Source organism: Zonotrichia leucophrys, chromosome 4 (genome assembly GCF_028769735.1).
Source record: "Zonotrichia leucophrys gambelii isolate GWCS_2022_RI chromosome 4, RI_Zleu_2.0, whole genome shotgun sequence".
Classification (NCBI taxonomy): Eukaryota; Metazoa; Chordata; class Aves; order Passeriformes; family Passerellidae; genus Zonotrichia; species Zonotrichia leucophrys.
Window position 1 is genome coordinate 1,106,687 of NC_088173.1, and position 26,000 is coordinate 1,132,686.

General features: G+C 48.4%; 1 protein-coding gene across 1 annotated transcript; it reads right to left on the reverse strand.

The window, feature by feature from the left end:
• Positions 1-1,669: 1,669 nt before the first annotated feature.
• LOC135447234 (multiple epidermal growth factor-like domains protein 9) lies at positions 1,670-15,949 on the reverse strand. Its single transcript, XM_064712147.1, has 10 exons — positions 15,821-15,949; positions 15,664-15,724; positions 12,285-12,773; positions 10,860-10,995; positions 7,900-7,988; positions 6,950-7,013; positions 6,198-6,286; positions 5,052-5,164; positions 4,461-4,617; positions 1,670-2,324 (listed from the first exon to the last, which is right to left on the reverse strand). The coding sequence occupies exons 1-10, from the start codon at positions 15,830-15,832 to the stop codon at positions 2,176-2,178; spliced, it is 1,359 nt and encodes a 452-aa protein (XP_064568217.1). The 5' UTR covers positions 15,833-15,949; the 3' UTR covers positions 1,670-2,175.
• Between the last annotated feature and the right edge of the window lie 10,051 nt (positions 15,950-26,000).

Here is a 26,000-nt window from a genome sequence, read left to right on the forward strand (position 1 = left end):
CCTGGTGCTGTGCAGCAGGATTGTGTCCCTGTGCTGCTCTGGGGAAAAGCACAGCCTTGGGCCAGGGAGAAGCTTCGTGTCTCTCCTAAATCAGCAGTGGCAGAGGCTGCATGGAGCTCTGCCCCTGCTGGGCTCTGGGGAGGGCTTTAGGAACCATCCCTCCTGCTGCTGATCCAGAACAGAATCACAGGATGTTTGGGGTGAAAGGGACCTTAAAGACCTTCCACTTCCACCCCCTGCCATGGACAGGGACACCTTCCCCTGGACCAGGCTGCTCCAACCTGGCCTTGAACACTGCCAGGGATGAGCAGCCACAGCTTCTCTGGGCACCCACAATGGCTGATGTGCCACTCTTGCACCCAGTTCCTCACCTGATGGAGATCAAAGAACTGATAAATTCTATAAATTCTTTTTAAAACTTCTAACACCTTCCCTGGGGAGAGGAGAATGATAGGCTGAGGGCAGGAACCACTTAACCCCCCACAGCTGGGCTCCTTCAGCCATCTGTGCTGCTGCAAGATTCAGAGAGAAGTAACACCTGCCACCACCTCTGTGCAGAGCCATTGAAAATCGTGGCTCTTTTGACAGAGACTCTGTTCCTACTGGCCATGGAGAGCTGCTGAAGCACAGCACTGGCACAGAGGGTCACAGCTGGCTGGGCTGGGCTCACACAGCACCTGTGTGGGAATGTCACTGTAGCAGGAAAAGGAAAACAAGGTGGGAAGGTCAAGAGGCCACAGATACTGGTTTCATGGAGCAGCTGGCATTGGCTCCAGTAGAGGTGATGTTGAATTTTTTCTGGGCATTTCTGACTGCCTGGGATGCTGGCAAAGAGAAAAACATAATGGGGGACACAGAGCAAACAACAAATTAAGAGTCAACCAGCCACACACAGGAATCTAGAAATCGTATCAGTTTAACCAGATGGTTACACTGGGCTGGGTGCACAGAGGAGGGCTTGGAGTGCCACAGCAAACAGGCACAAACCACTCTGGTGCTCTCCGGGGTGGGGTTGCAGTGTCCAGGAGCAGGGACAGAACTTTGCCCAGGCATTTGGGCAGGGGTCTCCTCCAGCCCCTCAGGATGCAGAAAGGGGCAGGGCATCCTCTGTGCCTGCCCCTTGCTGCTCCTTTGTAGCTCCACCCTGAGCACCACCTGGCAGCAGGAAACAAAAGGGACTTTTGTCCAGGAATCAACCATTTCTTTTGTTGCACGTTTGCCTACAGCTGAAAGGAAGGGGAGAGCTTTAGGATCCTTTCCCTTGACTTGTGCTTATGCTAAAACTTTGAGAATGGGTAACAAAATAAAAAATTGCATGTTATTAAAAGGAGGTATATTCATGTTAGGTTGTGCTTGGGTGGAAACGAGTGTTGTATCAAAGAGACCTCAATAGTGAGCAGTCACTCCTCACTCTGTTGAGCTGATTAAAATGGAGAAACAGGTAGGATTGATTGCTTTTTGGGGCTTTTTTCTCCCTGATGAAAAGAGAAAAGTATTTATGAAGTGTTGGAGATTTTTTCAGGGATGGCCTAGAAGGCAGCTGTGAGGAGCAGGTTCTCACAGCCTGTTTCTGTGAACATCAGAGGTTCTCAGGTTATTTTTAACTACAGGTAAAAGTGGCAAATATGAAGGCCTTGAGAGCCTTGCACATCAGAGTTCTCAGGCAGCTTTCTCATAACAAGTGGATGTTCTATCTTTGGCTGTTTTGGGAAAGCAAGAATAATTTTGAGAACCCAAATCTTGGTATTGGAAACATAAGGAGGAGTTGGTATGTTATCTCTGACCTATTGTGAGCTCAGATTTTGCAATATGCATGAAGTGAATTAACACTGTTATAAAAGGTGCCTGATTGATCAATAAAGGGGAGTCGATGGCTGACCAACGCAAGGTGGGTCGTCTCCCCTCCAACTTCAATATATGGTGAACTTCAATAATGAAGGAAAGTATTTGTGAAGGAAGCTGGAAATTGGAAAGGGAAGACTTTTCCCATCAGCCCAGTGCAGCACAGCATGGGCTGGTTTGGTTTGCACAAGTAGCCACAACTCAAAAACTGAGTTTTATTCCCCAGCACTGATTTTTAGCTGTACAGCAGTAGGTTGCTCGTGGTTAAACACCTTGCCCAGAGCCCCTTTCGTGCTGCCCCAGGGGAAGGAGAGGCTGCTGGCCCTGGCAGGGCTACCAGCCCGCATAGACGGGCTCCGTGTGCTCCGTGCCCCCGTAGGAGCCCAGCCCTGAGCCCCGGGGCAGCAGCGGCGACTTCAGGGAGCTCCTGCCATGCTCCTGTCGGCTCCTCAGGATGATCAGAAACACCACAAAGATTCCACCTGGAAGGAAAGGAAGGAATGGTAGTTATTCACAGATGGGAAAGTAAAATATCAGGTGATGTTTGCTCCAAGGGTTCTCAACTCAGGTATTCTCTTCTGGTAAAATAAGGAGTTTTTTCCTCCTACATACTCTGTCCCCCTCCAAAAAGAGGGGCGGAAAAGGTTCCACTAGCACTGATAACACTCAACTTCAGCAGTTCAGCTTAACTCTGCAAGGAATAATGACAAGTTTTAATTAAATAATTCAGTAACTTGCTTTCCTACTCCCATTTACTCTCTAGAACTGTTTTCCACTTGGCATCTTATTCACTGCAGACCCCACCAAAACGATCTTGCTGAGAAATTAGTTTGCTCTGTGCAGCACTCACACTGAAGCACAAGTAGTAACTAACCTAGATTAACTCTGAGTCTAGACTGAGATCAGGGCTGTCAGGAAAAATTACTTTTGGATTGGGCATAGACATGGAAGTAATTGGCAAATCTCAAGTGGTGCGACATTCTGCTCATTTGTTTCTGGCAGAAGCATCACCAGAGAAAACTGATCTGAACAGAAGAGCACAAATCTGTCTCTGTGATGCAATATGGCCAGACAAATACACCCAAATTTCAGTTGTGTGAGCAGACAGCCTCATGGCAAACACTTGATCTGTGAGACCAGCCGTGAAAAACTCGCGGGTTCCTGCGTGGGCTCCTTCCTTCCCCCTCTCTGCTGCAAGCTCTGGGAGAGGCAGGAATACTGTTCCCTGACCCTCAGACTTGTTTATCACAAATGCTGCTTAATGGGCTATTGTCCCTCTCTGGGCAGTCTTTTCATATCCTTCAGTTTAATCTACTTTTTCAAATTAACACTCGCTTCAAATGGCATCTGCTTTGGCAGATTTTTGAACAACAGCCTGGCACAAGGGGATAGGGGTCAGTGGAGGGCCTTTCTGATGGCTGCAAGCTGCAGCTTGTGAGAACAGCCCTCATCCAGTCCCCCAGGCATTCCAGCCCCATGGGGACACCCTCTGAGGGTGCTGCTGGAGCTCCTGCGGACCCTGCTGTCCTTGTCCCCTGCTCACTGCCAGCAGACAAGGGTGATGGGAACACACATCTTGTTGGAGAAGCAGCTTTGCTGTGTGACTTGTAACGCACACATTTAACCTCTTCTCTCTCCTTTTAACAACAGCCAGCCAAGTGGAGTCTTCAGGAAGCACATAAAAGTCTTCATGGGTCTTCAGGAAGGACATAAAATACACTTGAAACACAGAAACTGTGAATGTGAGGCTTGTTGGATATCCTTTATCCTCTGATGCCTTACTCATCTCTATGACTTGGCTCTCTTGACACAAGATTCTCATCTCTGGTAGTGTAAGGGCACTTAGGGATTTCTCTTCATCTCTGGGCACAGGAGACAGATTCCTCCTCCCAGCTTCCTCATCTGCCCTTCGTGCAATCCACAGCACCAATACTTGCTCATTTTCATCATAACTCTCTGATTAAACCTCCCCCCAACTTTGATTAAAAAACGAGAGAACTCTATTTTTCCCTTTCCTAAGACTCAAAATGCATATTCATTGTTTTGGAATGATTATTCATGGTGCAGCTTCCCAGTTGAAGAGCTCACCCCCTCATTAGCTTGCCCCAGTGAGCTGATTCACAGCAGGTGCATCTGGAGGGACTCTCCCCACACTCAGCAGCTCCTGACTCTTGGGTACAGGAACATTTGGCATCAATGCCACAGCACTGCATGAGCCAGCAGCTCCCCATTCTGCTGGAGGCTGTGGCATGGCTTAAGGCAGGAATGCTTTCAGGAAACACACCAAAAGGAAATTGTCTTTTTTCTTACTTTGATGCAGCCAAGGAATCCCTGTTTGAGGGCTCACACACATCCCTGCCTCCCAGGGACAAACAACAACCATTCAGCACTGTGCCACCTTCCTTCAGAGCCAGGGACAGCACTGGCACTTGTGCCACCTTCCTTCAGAGCCAGGGACAGCACTGGCACTTGTGCCACCTTCCTTCAGGGCCAGGGACAGCACTGGCACCGAGAGCAGCAGAAGGACTTTGATTAGAAATCCTGCTGTCCAGAAACACAGAGCACACCACCCAGAGCATGCCTGGTTTGACAGAGCTGCAGAGGGGACCCAGACTGACCTGCTGAGAAGGTGGCCAGGACAATGACGGTGGCAGGGGTCAGCTGGCAGGAGTCCCCTGCCTTGTACAGGAACAGCTCCATGCAGTAGGTGGGCTCGGCGCTGCCCCGCGGGCAGAAGGCATCAGGGGGGCACTTCACTGGCTTCACATCCGGGCTCTGCCCAAGAGAAGAAGGAAATCAGCACCAGCAAACTGCACAAGGTGACCAGGGCAAAGGGAGGTGACATTTTAGCATTAGAGGGGTGAAAAAAATAAATGAAGGAATGACCTTGCCATCATTAAATCCAGCCCTGTGTGCTCCTGCAGTGCTGGAGTGTGGGGAGGAGCAGAAGGGGTTGTTACACAGCAAGTCTGTACCTCAAACCCCTCATTAATGCACACACCACCCCCTCATGCCCCAGCCAGAGCAGGCAGCTCCAGCACACTCCTGCAATCACCATTTTAATTATTCCCTGCATCAGAGCCCTGTCTATGTTTAAGGGAAAGGAAGCTCAGATAACAAGAAAAAAGGAAGTGCTAATTGAGGGGTATTTAGCTTGTGTGGGACAGCTCTGGGCAGCACAGGCTGTCCCAGCTGCTCAGGGGACTCACAGGGCAGTAGTGGTTTTCTGGGCACTGCTCACAGCTCTCCTTGCCCCGCTGTAGTTGGTACTCCCCTGTCCTGCAGGCCTTGCATCTGCTGTCATTGGCACCTTTGAATGTACCTGAACAGCAAATAAGCACAATATTAAGATTTGAGACTAACCCCCAGGACCTTTGCAATTGCATATGAATGAATCAGCTTTCAGAGCCACGGGGAGAAAGAGCATTAAGTGCTCATGTGCATAACAAAAGCTGAGCCTGGACTTTGGTCCTGGTTCGGTGGCAAAGGGTCAGAGCAGAACAGGGACAGAGGGACTAAAGAAAATTTGGGGTCAGACCTTGGCAAACAGAGCAGTGTGAGTAGGAGTAGGTGGGAGAGGGTTTAGCAGAGAGTTCTGGCTTTAATGTAGGGGAAGATGGGAACTGGAGGTCAGCAGTGTTTCATCCTCTCCAATTCTGGATTCAAAGACCTTTTCCAGCTGTTTGAAACTTGCTGAGCAGACTTCAAACACAGCTCAGTTTCCCAACCTTTGTGGGAGAGACAGGTCACAGAAGTTCCAAGTCTCACAGTGGTAAAATGCTTTCCTGCAATGTTGAAAGTGCAGCCGGGCTGTGAGACAGCCTGAGGCTGTGTCCAGGGAGGCTGGTCCCTGCCATGAGGGTGGCTGAGTCCCTGCCCAGCCCTGCTGGGGCAGCCTGGGGTGTTTCAGAGAGCACAGGAGGGAGCTCGGCCATTCCCTCACATCCCCTCCCCACGTCCCTTTGCCCCAGGCTGCCCCTGCAGAAAATCCATCACTGACAGCAAGGCCGGGCTTTCCTCAGCAAAGCCACCACCACTGGCAAGATGCTCTTTGCTGGAGCTGGTACCAACTGTGGATTTGGGCTCCTGGGCGTGCCAAGGACCAGCACAGCCCCAAGGCACTCATGAACCAGCCTGGCACAGCACAGCCTCCACCAGCACCCAGACAAACCCCCACAGCACATCCCTCATGCCAGGGCCCAGCTCTGCCTGCAGGGCACCTGCAGGGCCAGCTGAGATGGGTCTGGAATGAGCCTGGAGCTGGAGCTGTGCTCCCTTTGGGCACAGCCTTCCCACATTGGGCACAGCCTTCCCACATTGGGCACAGCCCCTCATTGGGCCCAGTCCCCCCTTACCTGCCGGGCAGGTCTCACACGTCTCCGCCGCCTCCCGAGGTGCCTCCTGTCCCCCAGGGCAGGGCCGGCAGCCGGAGCAGCCGCTGGTGCTGCAGGGAGAGGAGCAGGACACGCTGTGGGATCTGCACGGCCCAGCCCAGCCCACCGCAGCCTGCTCTGACAGCCTGGAGGCTCCAGGATCCACCTTGGCTGCACTGCGGGTGTCCGTCTGTCTGCAGTGCAGTTTGTCACCCAGAAGCACAGAATGGTCTGACTGGAAGGGACCTCAAGTGTAGGGGGATGGAACATAGAATGTAATCTTATCCTCTAAAGAGTTGCAGCTGAACCAGTTATTAAGGATTAGGAGCAGGCCTGATGTTAACAGGCCACAGCTGTAGCCAGTCAAAGGTCTCACAGTCTCCACTAAAAGAGTGGATTGGTGGGAACTGGAGTCAGTGGCTGCTGTGAGGACAAGGAAGAGTCAGTGCCTGGAGGAGCTGCCTACGAGAAACATCAAGGAGGTACAAAATTCTGGCAATATGGAACCCTTGCCATGTAATGACAATAGAACTCTTGCACTGTAATGACAACACTCAAGGATGATCTCACTCCCATGCGTGGTCAGGGAGACTCGAGGAGGTTGCTGGAAGCCGCACCCTAGAGCTGCAATGGGAGAGGACTTTGGGCACTACATTGCTGGTTCCAGCTCCGTGGGGGCTAAAAGAACCCCCCTCCCTGTCCCTGTGAGCCCCTGCACCCCAGCAGCCCCTTACTTGCAGAAGGATCCTGGCTGGCAAGGCAGACAAAAAGCTGCATTTTGCTTGGAGCTATAATAGCCTGGAAAAGAGAAGGGCAAGGCTTCAGGATGCTGCCTCCACATCTCTGTCCTACATTGTTGTCACTGTGCTCACGTCCATTTTACAAACAACCAAACAACTCCCCACAAGAGGCTTCAGGTGGCATTTCAGGGCATTTGGGGTTATATTTGTCCAAAGCTCTGAAAGAGCAATGCAAGCTCCCTGCTGACCCCTGCCACGCTGAGGGATGCACGGAGGGCTCTGGCAGATTCCCCTGGTGTTCCTCCCAAACCCAGCAAGTGACAGTCAAGTTTTGGGCACAGCCCAGCAGCTCACAGGGTGGATTTGCAAGGAACAGTTGTGAATGCTCAAGCAGGACCCATCCTGGGTGCAGAGGAGCTGCTGCACTGCATGTGCTAATTGGGGTTTTGCATAAGCAAGTGCTGTTCTGCACATGCTGTTACCCCTCTGCAAACACTGCACCAGGCTGGAGTGGCATTAGCCAGGTGCAAAGCAGCTCCTCTTGAAAACCCCAGCTTTAATGTGTGGAAAACAAGGAAAGTATTACACTTAATATTCAGAGTGCAGAACATTGCCTAAATGAAAACAAAGATGGTTTATATTCATTTTTGCTATCAGAAATAGAGAATATTTTGTTTCCTAACAATGCTCCCCCATTGTGCTAAAACTGAATTTCATAAAACTTTTTTCATTGCAGAGTTAGCATTAACTTGTTGCAAAAACAAGCATGGCTGAGATCTGCTCTTTCCATTTTAATAACAACAGAATAGGGAAGAGATCTGCTGGGCTGTTTTTAGCTTGTTTACCCTTCAGCGCTTTTAAGTTACCTGGTAATTGCATCTGCCCCTGGGAAAAAGCACCATGTGATGAAAATGCATTTGGGTTGAACACAGACCAAAGCCTACCTCGCTCACAGGCCCTGCAGGCTGCAGCCCCAGACTCATTAGCAAAATGTCCTGGTGGGCAGGGAAGGCACACAGAGCTCCTTGGGAGGCTGGGAGGGAAGGGAGCAGAGAGGAACACAATTTTAAGTCACCCAAGCCTCCATCCACTTGGAGAAGACAGAGCAGAACATGACACTGACTAGTCTAGAAGTAGAGCAATTGTGAAAAAGGAGTTCGGGCAGGAAAACATTGGTTTGAACTCACCTGAATATTAAAGGTTGACTAAAAACCTGAATTTTTCTGTATTATTAGGATTAGAGATGCCCTGTGCCTGTGGGCAATATGGAAAGGGACCATCTGAATTGAAGGTCTTGAAAAATACGCTGTGGTCAGACCTAAAACCCTTGGCTTAAGTCAGACTCTTAAATCCACTCCTGAAAAAGGAACAGGGAAGGTGTTTGCTGTTCAGCATCCCTCAGGGATTTCAAAAGGAGCTGCTCCTCCCTCATTGCTGGGAATCAGGAGCTGAAAAAAGGGACCCAAACCACAGGCAGTGGCGTGAGAGAGCCCTGATCTTAAACAGGAGGGACTGTGGGAAAAGGGAGGGAACATGTCAGGAGGAGGGGAGGAAATGAGTGAGGCAAAGGCAGGCAAAGAGGAAGCTTTTACATCCATCACTAACAGAGCCAAATCCCTCTCAACAAGTATGTGGGGATAGGAATTTGATAACATACTCAGAGATGCTTTGGAGGAAAACAAGGACATGATCTTTAATTCCTTGAGAAACTGCAGGGCTGCATGAGATTTGCAGGGGAAAAAATAAAATTAAAAAAATACACCAAAAAACACCAAACCAAAACCAAAAAAACAATGAAAAACCCCCAAAAGCAACTGGAAACACAGCAAATGCTTTGCTGCAAACAAACCAATGCAGGGCCTGGGCCAGCCAGAGCCTCTCAAAGCTGCAGGGAGGCCAAATTCTCCAAAGAGCACAGAAATGTGAAATGGTTCCCTGGAAGCCCTGAGGCCCAGGCAGGCACCAGGAGATGGCCACGCACCCCTGCACCCCCAGGTCCCTCCAGATCCCCCCTTTTGGTCCCTGCCCTGGCACACCCAGCCCAGCAGGGCTGCTGGCCCTCTCTGCTCCCTCTCCCACATCCCAAGAGCAGCAGCTCTGTGTGCCCTGACTCTGCTCCTGGCTGGTTTTTAAAGCAGTTTGGGGGCACATTTTTAAGGCAGGTCCTCACAGCACAAAAACTGCGAGGACAGAGCACAGAGGGGAGCACAGAGGGAGATCCTCTGGCACCTCAAGCTCAGTGGCTGCTGCCAACAAGCTGCACAGTCAGGTCACCCTTCCCACAGCCCAGGACTGACCCAAAGGGAGCAGCTCCTCAATGGACACGGCCCTGGGAGGCTCTTCCCACCCCTGCTGTCCTTGCCACCCCACAAAGGGCACAGCTGACTGCTTGCAGACATGGATACAGCAAGAGAAAATCCAATAGGAGTGGAGAGAGCAGCACATGCCCATGTCCCCACAGCCAGGGGACGCTGTACAGCATCCCTGGATCAGGCAGCCTGATGGAAGTGTAAGGCTGGGCTCCTGTCCTGTCAGCTTTTCCACGCTCTGTCAGCTGAGGGTATTGCTTTAAATGCCAGCAGCTCAAATGTAATGAGATGCCCTGGGGACAAGAAAACAGGGATTGAGGAAGGAATTGGGCAAAGCAGGGAGATGGAGCATATCCCAGAGGAAAGCTGAAGAGATAAACTCACACCTCCCTGCCAAGTGTCTCCCCACCACAAAACAATATGTTCCCTCAGTGCAGACAAAGGGCATGAGGGTAAAAAAGGGAAGCCCACACAGGGACAGTCTCAGCACAAGCACATCCACACCAAGCTTTCCTGATGAGGAGAATTCAGCCTCTGAGAAACAGCCCCGGCAGCACATTCCCTATAGCCTGTAGGAATCCACAAAATCAGAGGGTTTTGGGAAAGCTGCAAAGGGCAGGCCTCAGAGACAGCAGAACTGGGATTAGAGCTAAGCAGCAGCCATGAGATAGATCAGCAGAAAAATTATTTAGAAAGTAGAAAAGCAAGGACAAATAGAACAATGGTGTGTGTATTAACGCTTGTCTAGAATAACTCCCTAAGCTACAGAAAAGTTGGACATATATAGACTTGCTAGATATAGCAAGATATTAGGAAGTTTGAAACTTAATAATGGAGCCCTGTGCATTGTGTTTTAAGGCTTACAAGTAGGTATCATATTTGAAATAAGCAGGCAGTGTTTAACCAAAGGTACGTGTGCTTATAGTGGTTGGATGGAACTACTGTCAATGTGCTTTTGCTTTGTGTGAATGGTCAAAAAACTTATAAAGTGAGTTGTAACATAAAGTTCTTTGTCTGCTGCCTGAGATGTGAGCTGATGGCATCTTCCCATTGTCATAACCATGTCATGAGAATGATGCTGACAAATAAAACAGCTCGAGGCAGGTTCCACAGCAGCCCCGTCCCGTCTGTGATTTGTACACAGCCCCCGGCTGGCGATACAGCCCAAATGTCGCAGACATCTTCTGTGAAAATTCTTTTCTTTAGGATTTTTCCTGCTGAGAAGCTGAGGCCTCAGAAACAAAATGTAAACAATGGTTATTTGCTGCTGTGGAATGCAACAGGTGGATCCGTGATTGGTCTCGTGTGGATGTTTGGATTCAGTGACCACTCACGGCAGAGCTGGGTCTCTCTGTCCAAACCAGCTGCTTTTGTTTTCATTCTTTTCTATTCTATGCTTTTTAGTATAGTTATAATGTAATAGATCTATCATGAAATAATAAATCAGGCCTTCCGAACATGGAGTCGACATTCTCATCTCTCCCCTGATCCAAGGACCCCTGTGACCACTGTCACACCCAAAGGAGGAGATTTTCGTGGCTGGGAAGAGTTTTGTGGTTACGCTGCAGCTCCCACGCGCGGGGCTCGGCACTCACCTGGTGTAGGAGCCCTGAGGGCAGGGCAGGCAGGAGCGCTGCCCCCTCTGGGGCTGGTGCTGCCCTGGGGCACAGGGGCTGCAGGCACCGGGCTCGCTGCACGCTCCCCCCGGGCAGCACGAGCAGCTCAGGGTGCCTAAAGTGGGGCAGAAAGTCAGCATCAGGAGGGCAGGACTTGGCTGAAACCCCTGTGTCACCCAGGACAGGTCACTGCCACACAGGCAGGAGCTCTGGGATGCAGCTGCCCTGGCAAGGCGCTCACAGAGGGTAGAAACTGCAGTGTACATGTAATTATGCTGCTGCCCGCTGTTAGCAAGCTGCAGACAGCCACAAGATGATCTAAGGAGTCAAGGCTATCAGTGTGAAACTCCAGTAATTAAGCTGACTGCTTTTTCCTTCTTTGAGGGGCCAGGCAGGAAAAATATCCTTGTTTTCCCTCCAACACACAAAAAAGAGACATAAAAAAGAAAAAAATAAAACCAAAACCAAAAAACCCCAACCAAACCAGCAACAACAAAAAAACAAACAAACAAAAAAACCCAAAAACCCCCAAAATTCCAAAAAAAACAAAAACCAAAACCCCAATACACTTATTCAGATCACTGATAATTTAAGCTTATAGGAAGCTGACCTGATGAGTGAAGCCCCAGAGTCAAGGATCTGCCTAAAGCAGCAGCAGTTTTTCTTTGAGCACAGGTACCATGGCATTCCCAGCAGGCAAGTTCTACCCCTCTGCTCCACAAAACCAATCCCAGCCAGTCAGAGGAACTGGGTGCATTTACTGCAGCTGCACCACCAACACAGGCAAGAGGAGAAGGCTCTGACTAAGAAGATCCTGCATAAAAGGGAGGTGGGAGATAGCTCCTGTCCTCTGCAGATTCACCCTAAAGCATTAGAGCTGCTTTTAAAAAGTGCCCTGCAGCATAGGGAATAGGCAAAAATTAAAAAAAAACAAAACAAAACAAAAAAAACCCCACAACCAAAAAACCCATGGCTTGTGTTTTGGAGAATTATTTTCTTTTTCTGAGATTTTTTTTGTGGGAGGGGGTGGTAGTGGTTGATCAAGTATTTTCTCAAGGCCATGGAAAAAGGCTGTCTCCATAGCAGAGATTCTCTTTAAACATTCAAGACAGCTGGAAATTGGCCTTGTATTTGGCCCTGGAGCCCAGAATGATGTTCTGCCAATAAATCAAACTGGACTTGTGGTACACTTTGTGCCACAGTCTGACCACTTTGTCACCCCATGGGGAAGCCTCAGGAAGACCAAAGCACAGCACAAGGCCAGGAAAGACCAAGCCTTTGATTTCAAGAGGGCGAAATTAATTAAATCCCTCTCCTGCTGCCTGTCCAAGCTTCCCAGACAAGAACAAGAGCCCTGAGAAATCCCTTTTCCTCCAACCCAGCAGCCAGGGCAGGCAGCCTTACCTTGTGTGGGGGCTGTCCCTGGGGGGCAGGGGATACAGGCTGTCACGTTCTCTGTGCTGCAGTTGGAGGGCTGGGGGCTGCTGGGGGGCAGAGCTGATGATGGGAGCCCAGGGGATGGGGTCACTCCTGGAGGGGACGCTGGGACACTGCTGGATGTGGCTGCCAGTGCTGAAGTCTGAGAGGTGGGGACAGTCCCCGTGGTGGAGGGCAGAGTCTGGGCAGGGGTTTTTGTGCTTGGATCAGCAGATGGAGCTGCTGTGGATGCAGCAGGGCCTGCAGTGGTTGCTGTCAGCCCAGCTGGGGGAGCAGAGGCTGGAGCAGGGGCTGCACTGGGAGGTGCTGGGGTGGATCCAATGGGAACCCCAGTGCTGGTTGTACTGGGAGGTGCTGGGGTGGATCCAATGGGAACCCCAGTGCTGGTTGTACTGGGAGGTGCTGGGGTGGATCCAGTGGGAACCCCAGTGCTGGTTGTCTGGCCTAAAGCAATACCTAAGGGAAGAAAAAACCATAATTAGTGGTTGAATTATTGTTCTCTCTTTAATCATGGCTTCTCATTTAGGTCTTTATCAAGTGGTTAAACCATGGGCCCTTGTTTGATGTCCAGAAACTCCCCTCTGCTGAGCTCCACTACAGAGCAAGGATCTGAGGCAGCATCTGAGCATGTCTGGCACATGAGAGACTTACCAAGGACATAAATTAGTGGGTCCATGAGGCCACAAATAAGTAAATGCCAGTGTCTGGGAGGTCTGACTCACGGGTGTGAGAATTGCCTGAAACAGCCAGTTCTGTTAGCTCCTAGAAACTGTTTACTGAGATCTCATGACAATCTGATTTAAGATGCTTGTCAAGTAGCTGGCTGCATCCCATCTCCCTCAAACACATCAGCCAAGGAAAGACATGGGCTCAGGGCTCTTTTAAGCTGTTCTGGGGGTACTTCCAGTAACCAGAAGGGAGCCTGAGGGCCAAGACTTGCTTTAATTCTGAAATCCCTCATCAGACTGAGGATTGCTGAAATCTGTAGAGAAAGGAGGTGTTGCTGCAGCTCAGGTTGTTTTGCTGTGATACAGGGTGGACTGGAACATCCTCTGCTGGTGGAAGACATCCCCTGGCACGGCATGGGTAATGTCCTGCAGTTTCAAACAGAGGAAACTGAAACTGAGCATGGAAAGCAGCAGGTTATTGCTAATTTAGCAGTGTGCTACTAAGCAAAGGAAGAAAAGCAGAACCAAACCAGGCAGCTCCTCCTCTGTGCCACCAGCTGGGTTCAGGAACTCAGGGCAGGGATTCCCTCAATATTTACTGCAACTTCTGAAAACACCCAACCTTATACAGCACCAGTAGGCAACTGGAGCTGCTGCTGTGGGTTGTAAATGCTCTCTCCAGCAGCACACACCTGCTAAACCCCCTTGCCAACCCATGCCCAGCAGCACAGAAAACACAAGGACTCCTGAGAAATTGGTTTATGGTTTTGCAGGAGGTCAGAGGGTGCAGCTGACGCCCGACAGTGGGATGTGGGTGAGGAAGGACACGGGCAGGGTGACAGGAGGGGTGACAGCACAAGCTGCCAGGTGTCAGACCCCCATCCCTGCAGGCTCTTCCCCAGCCCTGATCCACCCCCAGCCTTGAATTTCTCTCTTAATTCTGTACCTACCATGCAAGGCCAGGCACTGTGGACACGACCCTGGTACAAACACCAACATGCAGACCAAGCTGAGGGCAGCTCCAGTTAAAGTTCTGCACCAGGATCAGGACAGTGGATAAAAGAGTCTTTATAGGGTTGTGATCACATGGAGACAGTTTGCTGGGAGTGCTCCCTCCTGTTGTTGACTGCCTGCTTTGTGCCGAAATCCATCTTGGTGTAACTACTGAGTAAAGCAGATGAGCACCCAGCCATCTGGGCCACTGCTCAGGTTTTAAAGAATTTACAGAACAGCCTGAGTTGGAAGGCACACAGAGGATTGTGGACTCCAGCTCTTAAAGAGAATGGCCCATATGTGGATCAAGCCCACAACCTTGGCATTATTAGCGCTGTGCCAATAATGTTCAGCACCAACTGAACTACATCTCATTTCCTTGCTGTGGCCCTAAAGCAGAGACACCAAATCTAGCAGTGATCATTTTGTAACACCCTGGTTTGCCCCAGGCTCAAATCCAAGGGACAGAGGCGCCAGCATTGGTCCAGGGCAGGGAGAGCAGCCCCACAGTGCCCACCCAGGACACTCCTGCTGTGGCCAAACCTCCACCCAGGACCAAGGTGCACAATTCCCCTCATCTGACCCCTTCAACCCCTGCCTCAGGGGTTGAAGCCAGTCTGCTTGCTTTTTCCTCACCTCTGGCAGCAAACTGAGTCAGTCCTGAGATCCACTAAACTGATCCTAACATGAACACTAGCAGTAAGGCAAGGGCACTGTCAAATTCCCAGGGAAAACCTTTCAGAAGGACCTCAGGAATCAAAGTCTGACCTCCCACAGCTCCTCCTGACCCCAACAGCTCAACCCTGCCAGCCAGAGACACTGCACAGTTTTCAACAACTTGGGCTGCCCATAGCTGGATGAATTTTGTTGTTTTGGGGTTCTTTAGTTGAATGTTTCATTGTTGGTTGGTCTTAATGTCAAATGGTGGTGATCTTAAGAGGACTTCTTAAAAATGGAAAGCAGTTTTCCACAACATGTTACCAAAAGTAGTAAAGTTGTTTGCAAAGCTTCGGTAGCCATCAATAATCTTTGGTAGCTAGTATTTCTTAATAATTTAAACAATTTCTAGAGAAAAAAATAAGTCAGAAGGCTGAAAAAAATAGTTTTGAGCACTAGTAAAGTATTTGTGTATTTTACCAGTTATAGTCAGTCACAGGTGTGAAAACCAGTACTCAAACAACCTCAGCTTCATCAGACAAAGCATTTTCTCTCCTGCACTTACACCATCTATGTCATGGAACAGTGATTTTGCTTTCTAGAGCCTTTTCTGTTTTGTTTTAAGGAACACTGTGAATCACCTGAAGTATCTCCAGGGGAACCTGATGGATGTGTTATTTTGCATGTGACGCCTTGGTACAAACAGGAGCCTTGAGGAAGTTGGAAGGATAGAGAGCTTATCTTTTCCAACCTACAATCCTGTTCTTTGGGCTTTAAGATAAAGCCTCTGCAAATCCTTACTATGCAGAGCAATACAGCTCTATTTCTTTTTTTTCCTTTTCTTCCTGTAAAAGCAAATTTTTGTATTTACCGCAAGCATCCCGCGTCCACCACTGCCTGCGTCTCAACACTTGCCTCCTTCCCCCAGCCCTGCCCACAGCCTCACCCCAGGGCTCCCTCAGTCCCACTATGGCTTCACCCCTCTGTGCCCACCCAGAGAAGATAATCCCTGTGCTGGGAGGCCTTACCTGTTAAGCACACCATGGTTAAGCTGCACAGCAGAGGACAGAGCCAGGCACTCATTTTTCCCTGAGGAGTAACACAGCCTGTCAAGAGGCGAGATCAGCAGCTCCTGCCCTCGCCCAGCTGCTCATTCTGCTCCGCTTTGGTGCCCAATTTTGTCACCTGACTGATCATGTGGCTCAGCCAAGTCACCCTCTGCCCAACAAAGGGGGATTTATATTCAGAGTGCAGCAGGTCTGAGAGGACACGGCCTCCACAGAGCAGAGCACCCAGAGGAGCAGCTCTGCCCTCCCAGGCTGCAGCAATCCTGTGAGGAGTGTTCTGGAGGAGCTGCTGGGCAGGAACGGGCAGAGCAGCATGGGAACCCAGCCTGGCTGCGGGCCAGCCCCCCGTGACCTCGTCAAGTGAGAGGATTTCATTTTTTAGACCCACGGGATTTCCTGAGAGAAGAGAAACAAGAAAAACAACGCCAGAGGAGTTCCCATTTTAACTGGGGCCAACCACGCTGTAACCAGAACTCAGAACACAGCCTCTGGAGAGCACAGAGCTTTCCCAACCAGCATTTCCCTCCCCATTGCCCCCACAGTGTCCAGCTTGATGTATCAAGCTGTTACCAGGATCAAGCACATAGATCCTGATGATGATGATGATGGTTTTGAGGTGAGAGCATTAAGTTTAATGGGGCCCCATCCCATTTTCCATGTGTTCCAGTGTCTCTACTGCCTGCTGTGCCACCTGAAGACACATGTCCCCATGATTTCCTTACCTTGTAGCCCTGCTTTGAAAGATCCCCCCTTCCCCTCTGCCCCCGCTGTTCAGCAATCAGCATTGCCAAGCCCCCGCTCTGAGAGGATTTCCTTTAGCTGAATGCCACATCTCACATGTCACCTCTTTGCCCACCCTCTCTCGGTGGCCTGAGGCTCTGCAGGGAGACAATTCCTGCAGGAGCAGCATCTGGGGATGGAGCAGCTCTGGGCCCTGCTAAAACACTGCCAGCAATCACCCAGAGGGGTTTATCCTGCCAGGGGAGCTGGCAGCAGAGCAGTCCCCCCATCCCACAAGCTGCACCCCCTGGTTAGTGAGTGGGGAGCTTTCCCACACTCCCCAGCCCCAGAGCCAAGTCACACATTTGCTGAGCACCTACAGCACCCATGTACACTGCTCTGGAAAAGCAGTTCAGAACTGGATGTGGCAGCACTTCCACTGTCACTTTCAGCCTAACACATGGAAGAGAAAAGGAAATTGTGCATTAAAGCCCTTCCTGTGCCCTCAGAGCCCCCTTTCTGGGTGAGCTATCAGAGCTCAGGTGAGAGATGAGACAGGCTGCTTTCCTCTCAACTGTTTTAGCAACTGGGCAAGCTGGAAATACACTTCCAATGGGGAAAATCTAATGCCACTTCAGGGCAGAAAAGTTCAAACAGACAAATTCATAAACTCCTGACCTGCCTGGGCCTGTCTCCATTGAGATTAAATGCTTTTGCTAGTTGGTTCACAGAGAATAAAAAGCAGTGTCATGGTTTATCAAAAACAATGTCCTAGGTTGGCACAGGGCCTCGATCTTGTCAGTTCTGTTGCTCTTCCATGGTCGGCAGACCTTGCGTCCCCAAACAAACCAGACAGTGCCCTCTACCCTCAGAACTTACAGGGCAGAGACAGGAGCAATGATGCTTCTCCCAAGTACACAGCATCCTGTGCAAACATTCCACAGTTTGTGCCAGCTCCCTGGCCTTGCCCAGCCTGGAAAGGACAGCTCTTGTCCAAGGCTGCCCTGATCCATCCCTCTGAGCAAGCAAAGGATTTGCCATCAGAGGTTTCATCTGCTGAGGGCAGATTGGATTGGCTTTAGAAGCCCAAGGAGCACCACAGGGCTCTGCATTACTGCCTGCCAGTCACCTGGGGGTCAGATCTCCTAGTGATTGTTTACAAGCAGAGCTGCCTGCTGAGTAAGAAATGCCAAGCAGGAAAACTCTCAAACACCTCTTCAGTGTCACCTGTGACCTGCCACTGCCCCAGCTTTTGTCAGTGGGATGTGACTAAGTGCTGTGGGGGTGAAAATGCCCAGGTGAGGTCCCTCTGCAGTGGGGACAGTGCAGAGGAGAGGAATGTGTGAGCTGACAGTGGGCTGTCACATCCATCAGCCTGAAAATGGCAGGTCACCAGGTGACCCCTTAAGGTCAGGAAGGTATTAACTACAAGCAGAGGAGCAGAGTGGTTTGGCTTGAAAGGTACTGCTAAATATCATCTCCTTTCAACCCCCCTGCCATGGATAGGGACACCTTCTGCTAGACCAGGCTGCTTCAAGACTGATCCAACCTCCAGGCTTGAACACCTCCAGGGATGGTGCAGCCACAGATTCTCTGGGCAACCACTTTCAGTGCCTCACCATCCTCACAGTTATGATTTTTTTTCCCCTAATAACTAATATAATCCTGTACCTTTCCAGTTCAAAGCCGTTCCTCCCTATCATCACATGTCCTTGTGTCCCTATCCAGCTCTTTTATTGCCCCTTGAGGTAACAGAAAGTGCTGCAAAGTCTCCCTGGAGCCTTCCCTTCTCCAGGCTAAACAACCCCAATTCTCCCAGCCTGTCCTCATAGCAGAGGTTCTCCAGGCTTCTGAGGACCTTACTGGCCCTCCTCTGGACTCAGATCATTTTATCCATGTATTGTTAGACTCTTTCCATGGTTATCTCCCACTTCACTGCCCTGTTGGTGTCCTAGGCTTAGCAGACACCTGTTGGAGTGGCAAATGACTGTTGTGCTCCAAGGAAGGTAAGGTGCAGCAAAGCTGTCCTGTCCCCATGACTCCAGGGAAAATGGGGAAGCTTGGTGTGCTGTGAGCAGCTATTGCACAGGACTGTGGTCCTTTGGCAGGGTTGCTGAGCTAGAAACTGGGGGTGGGGTGAGCTGCTGCTGTTGCTGGGAAAGAGCAACACATTCAGGCAAACTGCAAACTGGGGCTTTTTCTTGGAAAAGACTTTTCTTCAAGCAATATAGGTTGTGATTCCTACCCAAACCTGGCTGTGTGTAGAACAGGTACCAGGTAGCACTTGCTCCTTCACAGACAAAAAAGCAGAAGCACTCCTGACCCCCCTGGGATTCACCACCCCACGGGATGTGCTGGGAGGCAACCATGAATCCAGACCCCTCTTTTAGGTGCAAGGTTATTCCACGATATATCCACTGACTCCCATAAAACAGGTGTCCAGGCTTTAGGGATGCTGGGCTAACAGGGAATCAACAGCTTTGTGCTCAAGGGAGGCCCAAGATTCTCCTACAGAGGTTAAAAAAAAAAAAAAGGCAAAAAAAAAAAAAAAAAAAAAAAAAAAGATCAAAAAGCAGCACCACTGCTCCCCGAGGAACAGACAGGGGTTTTATGCTCTGGACGGCGGAACCTCTCCGTGAGCGAGCGGCCACGCGATGGCACCACAGCGCCGGGCAGGGGACACCAAAGCCGCCTCCCCCAAAATCAGCCTTTGGGAGCGGCTCTTCCCAAACCGCGCCCGCAGGAACCTCCGGCAGCCGTGGCTGTTGGGGAGGTGGAATAACGGCAAAAGGGAGCTGGAGGAATTGAAGTAAAAAATAAATGGTAAAAGTTATTACAGTCACTCTGAAACAAAAACCTCTCACCTTTTTTTAAAAATGTGTTTCTTCTGTGCCTGGGTTTAGAAGGAATATTAAAAAAAGAGTAGAGCTGGCCAAAGGAAAGGTGCTGTACTGCAGCAGGGATCTGATGGTTTAGCCAGCCATAATCATATACAGAGGCTAGAGGTTTATATTCTCACAAGCAGCACAGAACATTCAATTCTTATTTAGTCCCCCCATCCGTTAAAAAGGTGGTCATAAATGGACCAGTGTGTCTGGGGTGTCAGTCAGTTTTAGGATGCAGGTCAAACCCAGCTGGTGCTTCAGGCAGTACAAGTGCAGGGGGTGTTGCCTGTGCTGTTCATACCTGCAGCATCTGGGGGAGGGAAGGAGGAAACCCCTTCCATCCAGGCACAGCTTTGGTCTCCCTGGCCAACAGCTCTGGATCAATGCACATGATCACAACATTTTAGCACAGCACAAGACCAGCTTGTCTTGCCAACTCTCCTATGTCAGGAAATAACCAATTAAAAAAAATTAATTTTAATTGAAAGTTGAAAATTACAAAGGAGAGAGACTGTGAACTTCAGTGACACCAAATGATGGGGCAGGCACTAGAGCCAAGCTTACATGCTAGTGAGGGGTTCAATCAACCATTCAGAGAAACCAGTTGCTTTCTGTTTACATTAAATTTTTACCAGGAAAAAAAGGTATATTATAAAACCAAATATACAGGAACCACATTCTGAAAGCCAAATAAAGGAATCTCCCTACATTCCTCAGGAAAAGGTTGCAGAATCCCAGAATTTTTTCAGTTGGAAGGGACCTTAAAGATCATTCCATTCCAACTCCTCTGCCATGGGCAGGGACACTTTCCACTAGACCAGGTTGCTCCAAGCCCCATCCAACCTGGCCTTGAGCAATTCCAGGGATGGTACAATGTGAGTGTCTCGAAACACAGCAGGTTCTGGAAACGGTCACCTCATTTACTTTAGAACAGTCAGGTTTTGTTTCTTGCCTTTCTCCCTTTCCTGCTCTCAGGGGAGCCTGTACACACACCTGTGTGGCAGGGAGAGGAGTGGGGTCCCAGATGTCCAAGCTCTGTCTAAAGGCACTCAGAACACAGGACAGCATCTGGCACAGGTTTGTCCAGCTCTGGAAGAGGTCAGTGTTTGGTCCATCATCAGTTTTAAGGGTTAGCACTAGAGCAACATCCTGAGCATTAAATCCCCTACAAGCTTGTACCAGCTAAGTCTCTCCCAAGTGGCCAGTGGCACAGAGATTGCTAAAACCAGCTGGGTCTGGTTCTGGCCAGGCCAGGCTCAGCAGGCAGGTGAAGTGGCACATCCCTGTTCATGTGGAGTGTATCAGGTCAGGGCACCAGGAAATCTCAGGGAGCAGGTCCCCTCTGAAATAACAAATGGAGTGTGCATGTCAGCCTCTCCTAAAGCTTTTGTCCCAAGCATTCTACCAGAGCAGCTGACCTGGAACAAAATTCTCTTCCTGGCTATTTGATAAGGTCGACTTGACACAGAAAAGAAAGACTTCTGACTATGTCTGGCACTGTCCCAGCACAGGCAAGTGGAACAGAGCCATTTCATACAGCTGCACATAGGGAAATTGGGATAAGGCCAGCCACACATAACACTGTAAGACAAACCTTTGTGCTTATCACAGAACCAGACCCTAGGAACAGTATATGAGCATGAAAACAGTCTCTAAACACCCACAACAAGCCCTACACTAAAAACCACCAATCCCAAAACACACTCACCTTCTGCAGCACTAAATTGAGAGAAGCCACCACTGCCCCAGTTGAGATAAAGGCAGTGCTGAAGAACAGGGTCTATTCCACACTTCCACACCCCATCCCCAGAACTTGGGCATGGCAGATGTTCCTCACACCATCAGATCTCAGCACAGGCACACCCACACACCACAGACACAGCACCCAGGGCTCACCAGCTTCCTGTGAACCCACACACAGAGCCAAGAGCAGGTAGCGCAGTAAATCTACTCACAAATATCCTAAACCAGCAAAACCAGCACTTGCCAGCTTTGAACTGCTAACTCTGAAATGCACAAATGAAATACAGAAACAATGCCACAAATCTGAAAGATACACAATATCAGGAAATTTGGCTGTTTGGTCTCAGGCTGGTGGTACCACTGTCAGTACAATGAACAACTTGGTTATTAAGAGCATCAGTCCACTTCCTTAGAAAATCTAAATTTTTTATTATACATACTGTATTACACTGAAAATACGTACCCAAAGACAGCATATTTTGAATTTACATCTGTACAAAAAAAACCAAACAAAAACCAATAGAAAACATACGGGCTATGCTATAGATATGACATTTTACAAAATGACAGTTTTTGTTGAAGGCACCAGATTCCCAGAGGGCTCTGGCTTAACATTTTTTAGTCTTTTTTTTTTTTTTTCCAGTCAGACCTTACTATGAAAATGTGATTCACTCTTAAACTGCATGATGCCAAAGTCTCAAGATGCTTTTATCTAGACAAGTGGTCTGCACTTTGACACAACTTAGTGAGAGAAGTGATCAATTCCACATGGAGATACCAAGCAACTATCAAAGGCTCCTCCCCACGGTATCCAGGATGCCATGGTATTGAACTGAAAGATAATTGGCAAAGCCAGCACTGAAAATCAGGTTAACCCACAAAATACCAGCCCAATACTAGAGTGTTAACTGTACTAAGCCTAGACTGGTTTGTATGGAGATAACTACAAAGCATTAGAGTAGCAAAAGAATGAACAGAAAGATGGAATCTGTGATCTCAGCATCCTTCTTGGGCTCCCTTTCTTCATTACACTCATTTCACTCTTTCTGGTCCTCACAGCACACATGAGAGAAAATGGAGCCTTCAGAAACCTAGCACTTCACCATAGGGCAATTTGTTGAAGAGCCCTGGGTAAGATGAATGTGCTCTTTCTCCCCTAAGAAAAAGTCTGGATGGGACAGGGAAATCACAAGCCACTCTCATTGATTCTTTCTGCAGTATTTCATACTCAAATCAAAGAACCTGATTCATATTGTGTCTAGGCCTGCACAGACAGGAGCTTCTCCACAAGCAAGGGCCAGAGAGAATGGGACATCCCCCTTGATGAGGCGCAGCTCAAGCCCAAAGTTCTTAAGTTTGGGCTTGCTATTTTCTAAAATGTCATGCTTGGATAAAGGCATGAGGAAAGGAGAAAAGCAAAGCTTTAAGAAAACTCTGAATTACTTCTCTGGTCAACTCAATAAATCTGCAAGTCATTCTAGAGTAAAGAAATGCTTTTGTTTAACCTTCCAGCACACACCAAGCCTCACTGAATAGCTACACATTCAAGTGACTGAGTATTCAAGACAGAAAACATCAAGTTCCAAGGCCAGACTTTGTTCTGTATATAACAATTCCAATATATTGGAATTTCAATATTGAAGTTTCCCTTTCTGATTTGTCTGGCATTATTCCTACTTCCAGAACACAGATTTGATGATTTAATTCGCTGAACCAAAGAACTCCATGTAGTTTTACTTCTCACTGTATCACTTTAACAATGTTGCAGAAACTTCCCCTTCTTTAGGCATCTAAACACTTAATTGATTCACAGATCAAGTTGAAGTAATCCTCTGGTATTGAGGGTCATAGAGCGACTAAAAAAAATTAATTTTGCAGTGTTAAACTGTCTCATCATAATGAGTTTATGGAATTAAAAATATACTATAGTTCTACTTAAAATTTCCATTTACTGCCTATGACTGACTTTAGACAAACAGGCCTGGAGACCAACTGCATTATGCAGCAATTACAAACAGCAGCATGGTTAAGCTTCCCACATACTACTGCACTCAAATGACTCCACTGCATTCTAGAAGGGCTTCTTGAAGAGCAGAGGGACAGCTGTCTCCTCCCAAAGCACAGCTCTGAAATGCAGGCCTCTGTGGCCCCAGAAAGTGTACTGAGGGACCACCATTAATCTCAAGCAAGCCAAAAGAGCCACCACACAGCAGCTCCTAACCACGACTGAACTGCACAAATTTTGCATCCACAGTTTACAATGACAGTACATGCCCCTCAATCCAGCCAATTTTCTAAATGCTCATTCTTAACAACTGTATGTGATACTTGCAGCTCATCCAGCAAGCAGGAACAGTTAAGACAGAAGTATCATACACACGTACAGAAAACTGGTCATCACAAGGAAACTTCAAAATCTGAATGCAGACAACAAAAGGAATGTCACTTTTCTTTAAACCTTTCTTCTAAAAGATTAATACTTTCATATCCTATCATTAGCCTTCACTGTGTAACACTCTAAAACCAAATAAGTTATAACCATAATACATTCTACTAAACTCCTAAAAACTAAAACTCACTACTCACCCTCACTTGTCAAGCTGTTTAAAAAGACAAGTTGGAACCAAAATTGCAATCTACGTTGTTTCTGAAATGGGCAATTCTGGGGAGGACAGCCCCATGTGACAGTTATATGTGAGTAACTTTCACACTAAATCATGCACAACACTCTGTAACAGCAGCAGCTACCATCAAACACCCCCCTGCCTGTTACAGGAGCTAGAACATTCTGTGTATTGGCTTAAATAAAGTTAAGAAATCTACACTTTTGGTCACATCTTAAAACACTGTAGAATACAGGGCATTTTTAAAAAATATTATTTATACTTGCCCTGTCCTGGTGGGCAGTTTGATTGAGAAACAAAGATTAAAATGCAATAAAAATTCCCCAATTAAAAAAAATTCTAATCAAACATCTAAATGGTTTTATCAGTATACAAGTGTACTATGGGATTTGGTCTGCTTTTTTTTCAGAAAAAAGGAACAAAAACAAAAAAGCCCCATTTAGTCCTAAAAGTTCCACTTCAACATGAATCTTTAAGTCAGCCCAAGGTACCTCCTCAACACATCACCACTCTGCTACTCATCTTTGTATTTCTTCCTCCTAAGCAGCATTCCCAACCAAGCACAGCTCCACACACAAGTACTGGCAGAAACCAGACGCTGAATTCAAGACTCCTGCAAATGGTGAAGCTGTGTCCCAAGAAGGAATCCTGACTAATGCACATAAATCCTCTCAGTAAATGCCAGCTTTGCTTGCAGCATTAAAGCCAGATTACACCAGTGGTATGAACACAGTTATAAAGATAAAAATGTGCTTCTACTAGCAGGGGACACGTACAAGGCACATTTATATGCCAGTATAATTGTGGTCACATTAGCAATTATACTGATAAAACTACATTGGTAAGAACCACAGCTACAGTCATAAAAAACTTCTTGGGTCAGGGTTTGGCAATCAAGCAGCTTTTGACTACTCAACCAAACATTAATAATGCCTCGAGACAACAAAACTACTTCTACTCAGATGTGTCTCCAACATTTCTAGGGCCATTTTTAAATTAAGCTCTAGTTGATTTTGAGATGTAGTTGTTTCCCTTCCTCCAGGTAAGTTATGCTGTGCTAAGGGCTTGTTATGTAAGAGCCATGATCAGCTTCTACCCCAAGACTGCTATAGCAAGAAACTATCACTTCCAGGCAGCAACAAGCCACAGTTACTTTTATCCTTTTGATGGGTTTTCTCTTCAGAAAGTTATGATACTCAATTTTTGTCTATCTCAAATAATGCCAAATAAAGATTAACTCAAGTTGGGCGTGTACATTGACAATACAGAGAGTTAACAAGATGTAGGACATGGGGTAATTAAAGTGGTTAAGGCTGATGCTCCCCAGAGGCCCCATGGGAAAGGCACAGCTGCAGGCTGCAGGGGTGGGAGTCAGCTGAGGGGGGAGGAGAGAGACACTGAGTGACAGCTGGGAGTGAGATTGTGATTGGCTGAAGGAACATGCAGTGAGATTGTGATTGGCTGGAGGAACGGCGGACAGCGTAAGAGCAGGAAGCTGATTGGATGACCGGACACACGGACAGCAGCACAGCAGCTGAGCCATCCAATGGGTGCCTTCATTCTGTTAAGTTCTGTTAGGCCTCAGTTTGGTTTCAGTTATGTCAGGTTTCTGTTTGGTTGAGATTAAAGGTATAAAAAAGGGCCAATTTCTACAATAAAACAATCTCCTTTGGATGCATAAGGGGGTCTGTGTCAGTTTGTTCCCACTGCTGGCTGGCCCAAACAGGGACCTATAAAGGTCCCACTAGATCAAGGAACTGGCCAGGCAGGATGCAGGAAGCGTTTGGGAAGGAACTCTGGAATTTAAAGTGTGTGCACCTCACTGGGAGGGTGAGGAGACCAGCAGGAGAAAGTATGGGAGGTGGAATATCCTTGAAACAAGCAGGAGCTTGGGCCAAGTCAGGCAGCTCCTACATCAACAATCTATTAATATGGCTGATGTGAAACTAAGCACCCTGCTGGACTGGGTGTCTAATCAAGTTACAGATTTTCCCTTTAGTGGGTGCCTTTAATCAGAAACCTGGCAAGCAATAGGGCAGAGACTTTTTGATATCACTAGGGATGGCTTGCAGGCACCTTGCTACATGGGAGGCAACCATGGCAGCCATTAAAGGAAGTCACGCAAATGCTGGCCATTACGTGGCTTTGGAAGTTAATTCCCCCAAACCCATATACGACCCCAAGATGGACCCAAACCCTGCTGAATTCCCTTATCCTGAGACTAACCCAAGCCCCACAGAGCTGTCTTACCCCGATAAAACTCCCTGTGTTCTGGCCCCTTTGGCGCGCAACTCCCACATCACGAGCAGGTGGCAGACTCACTCCC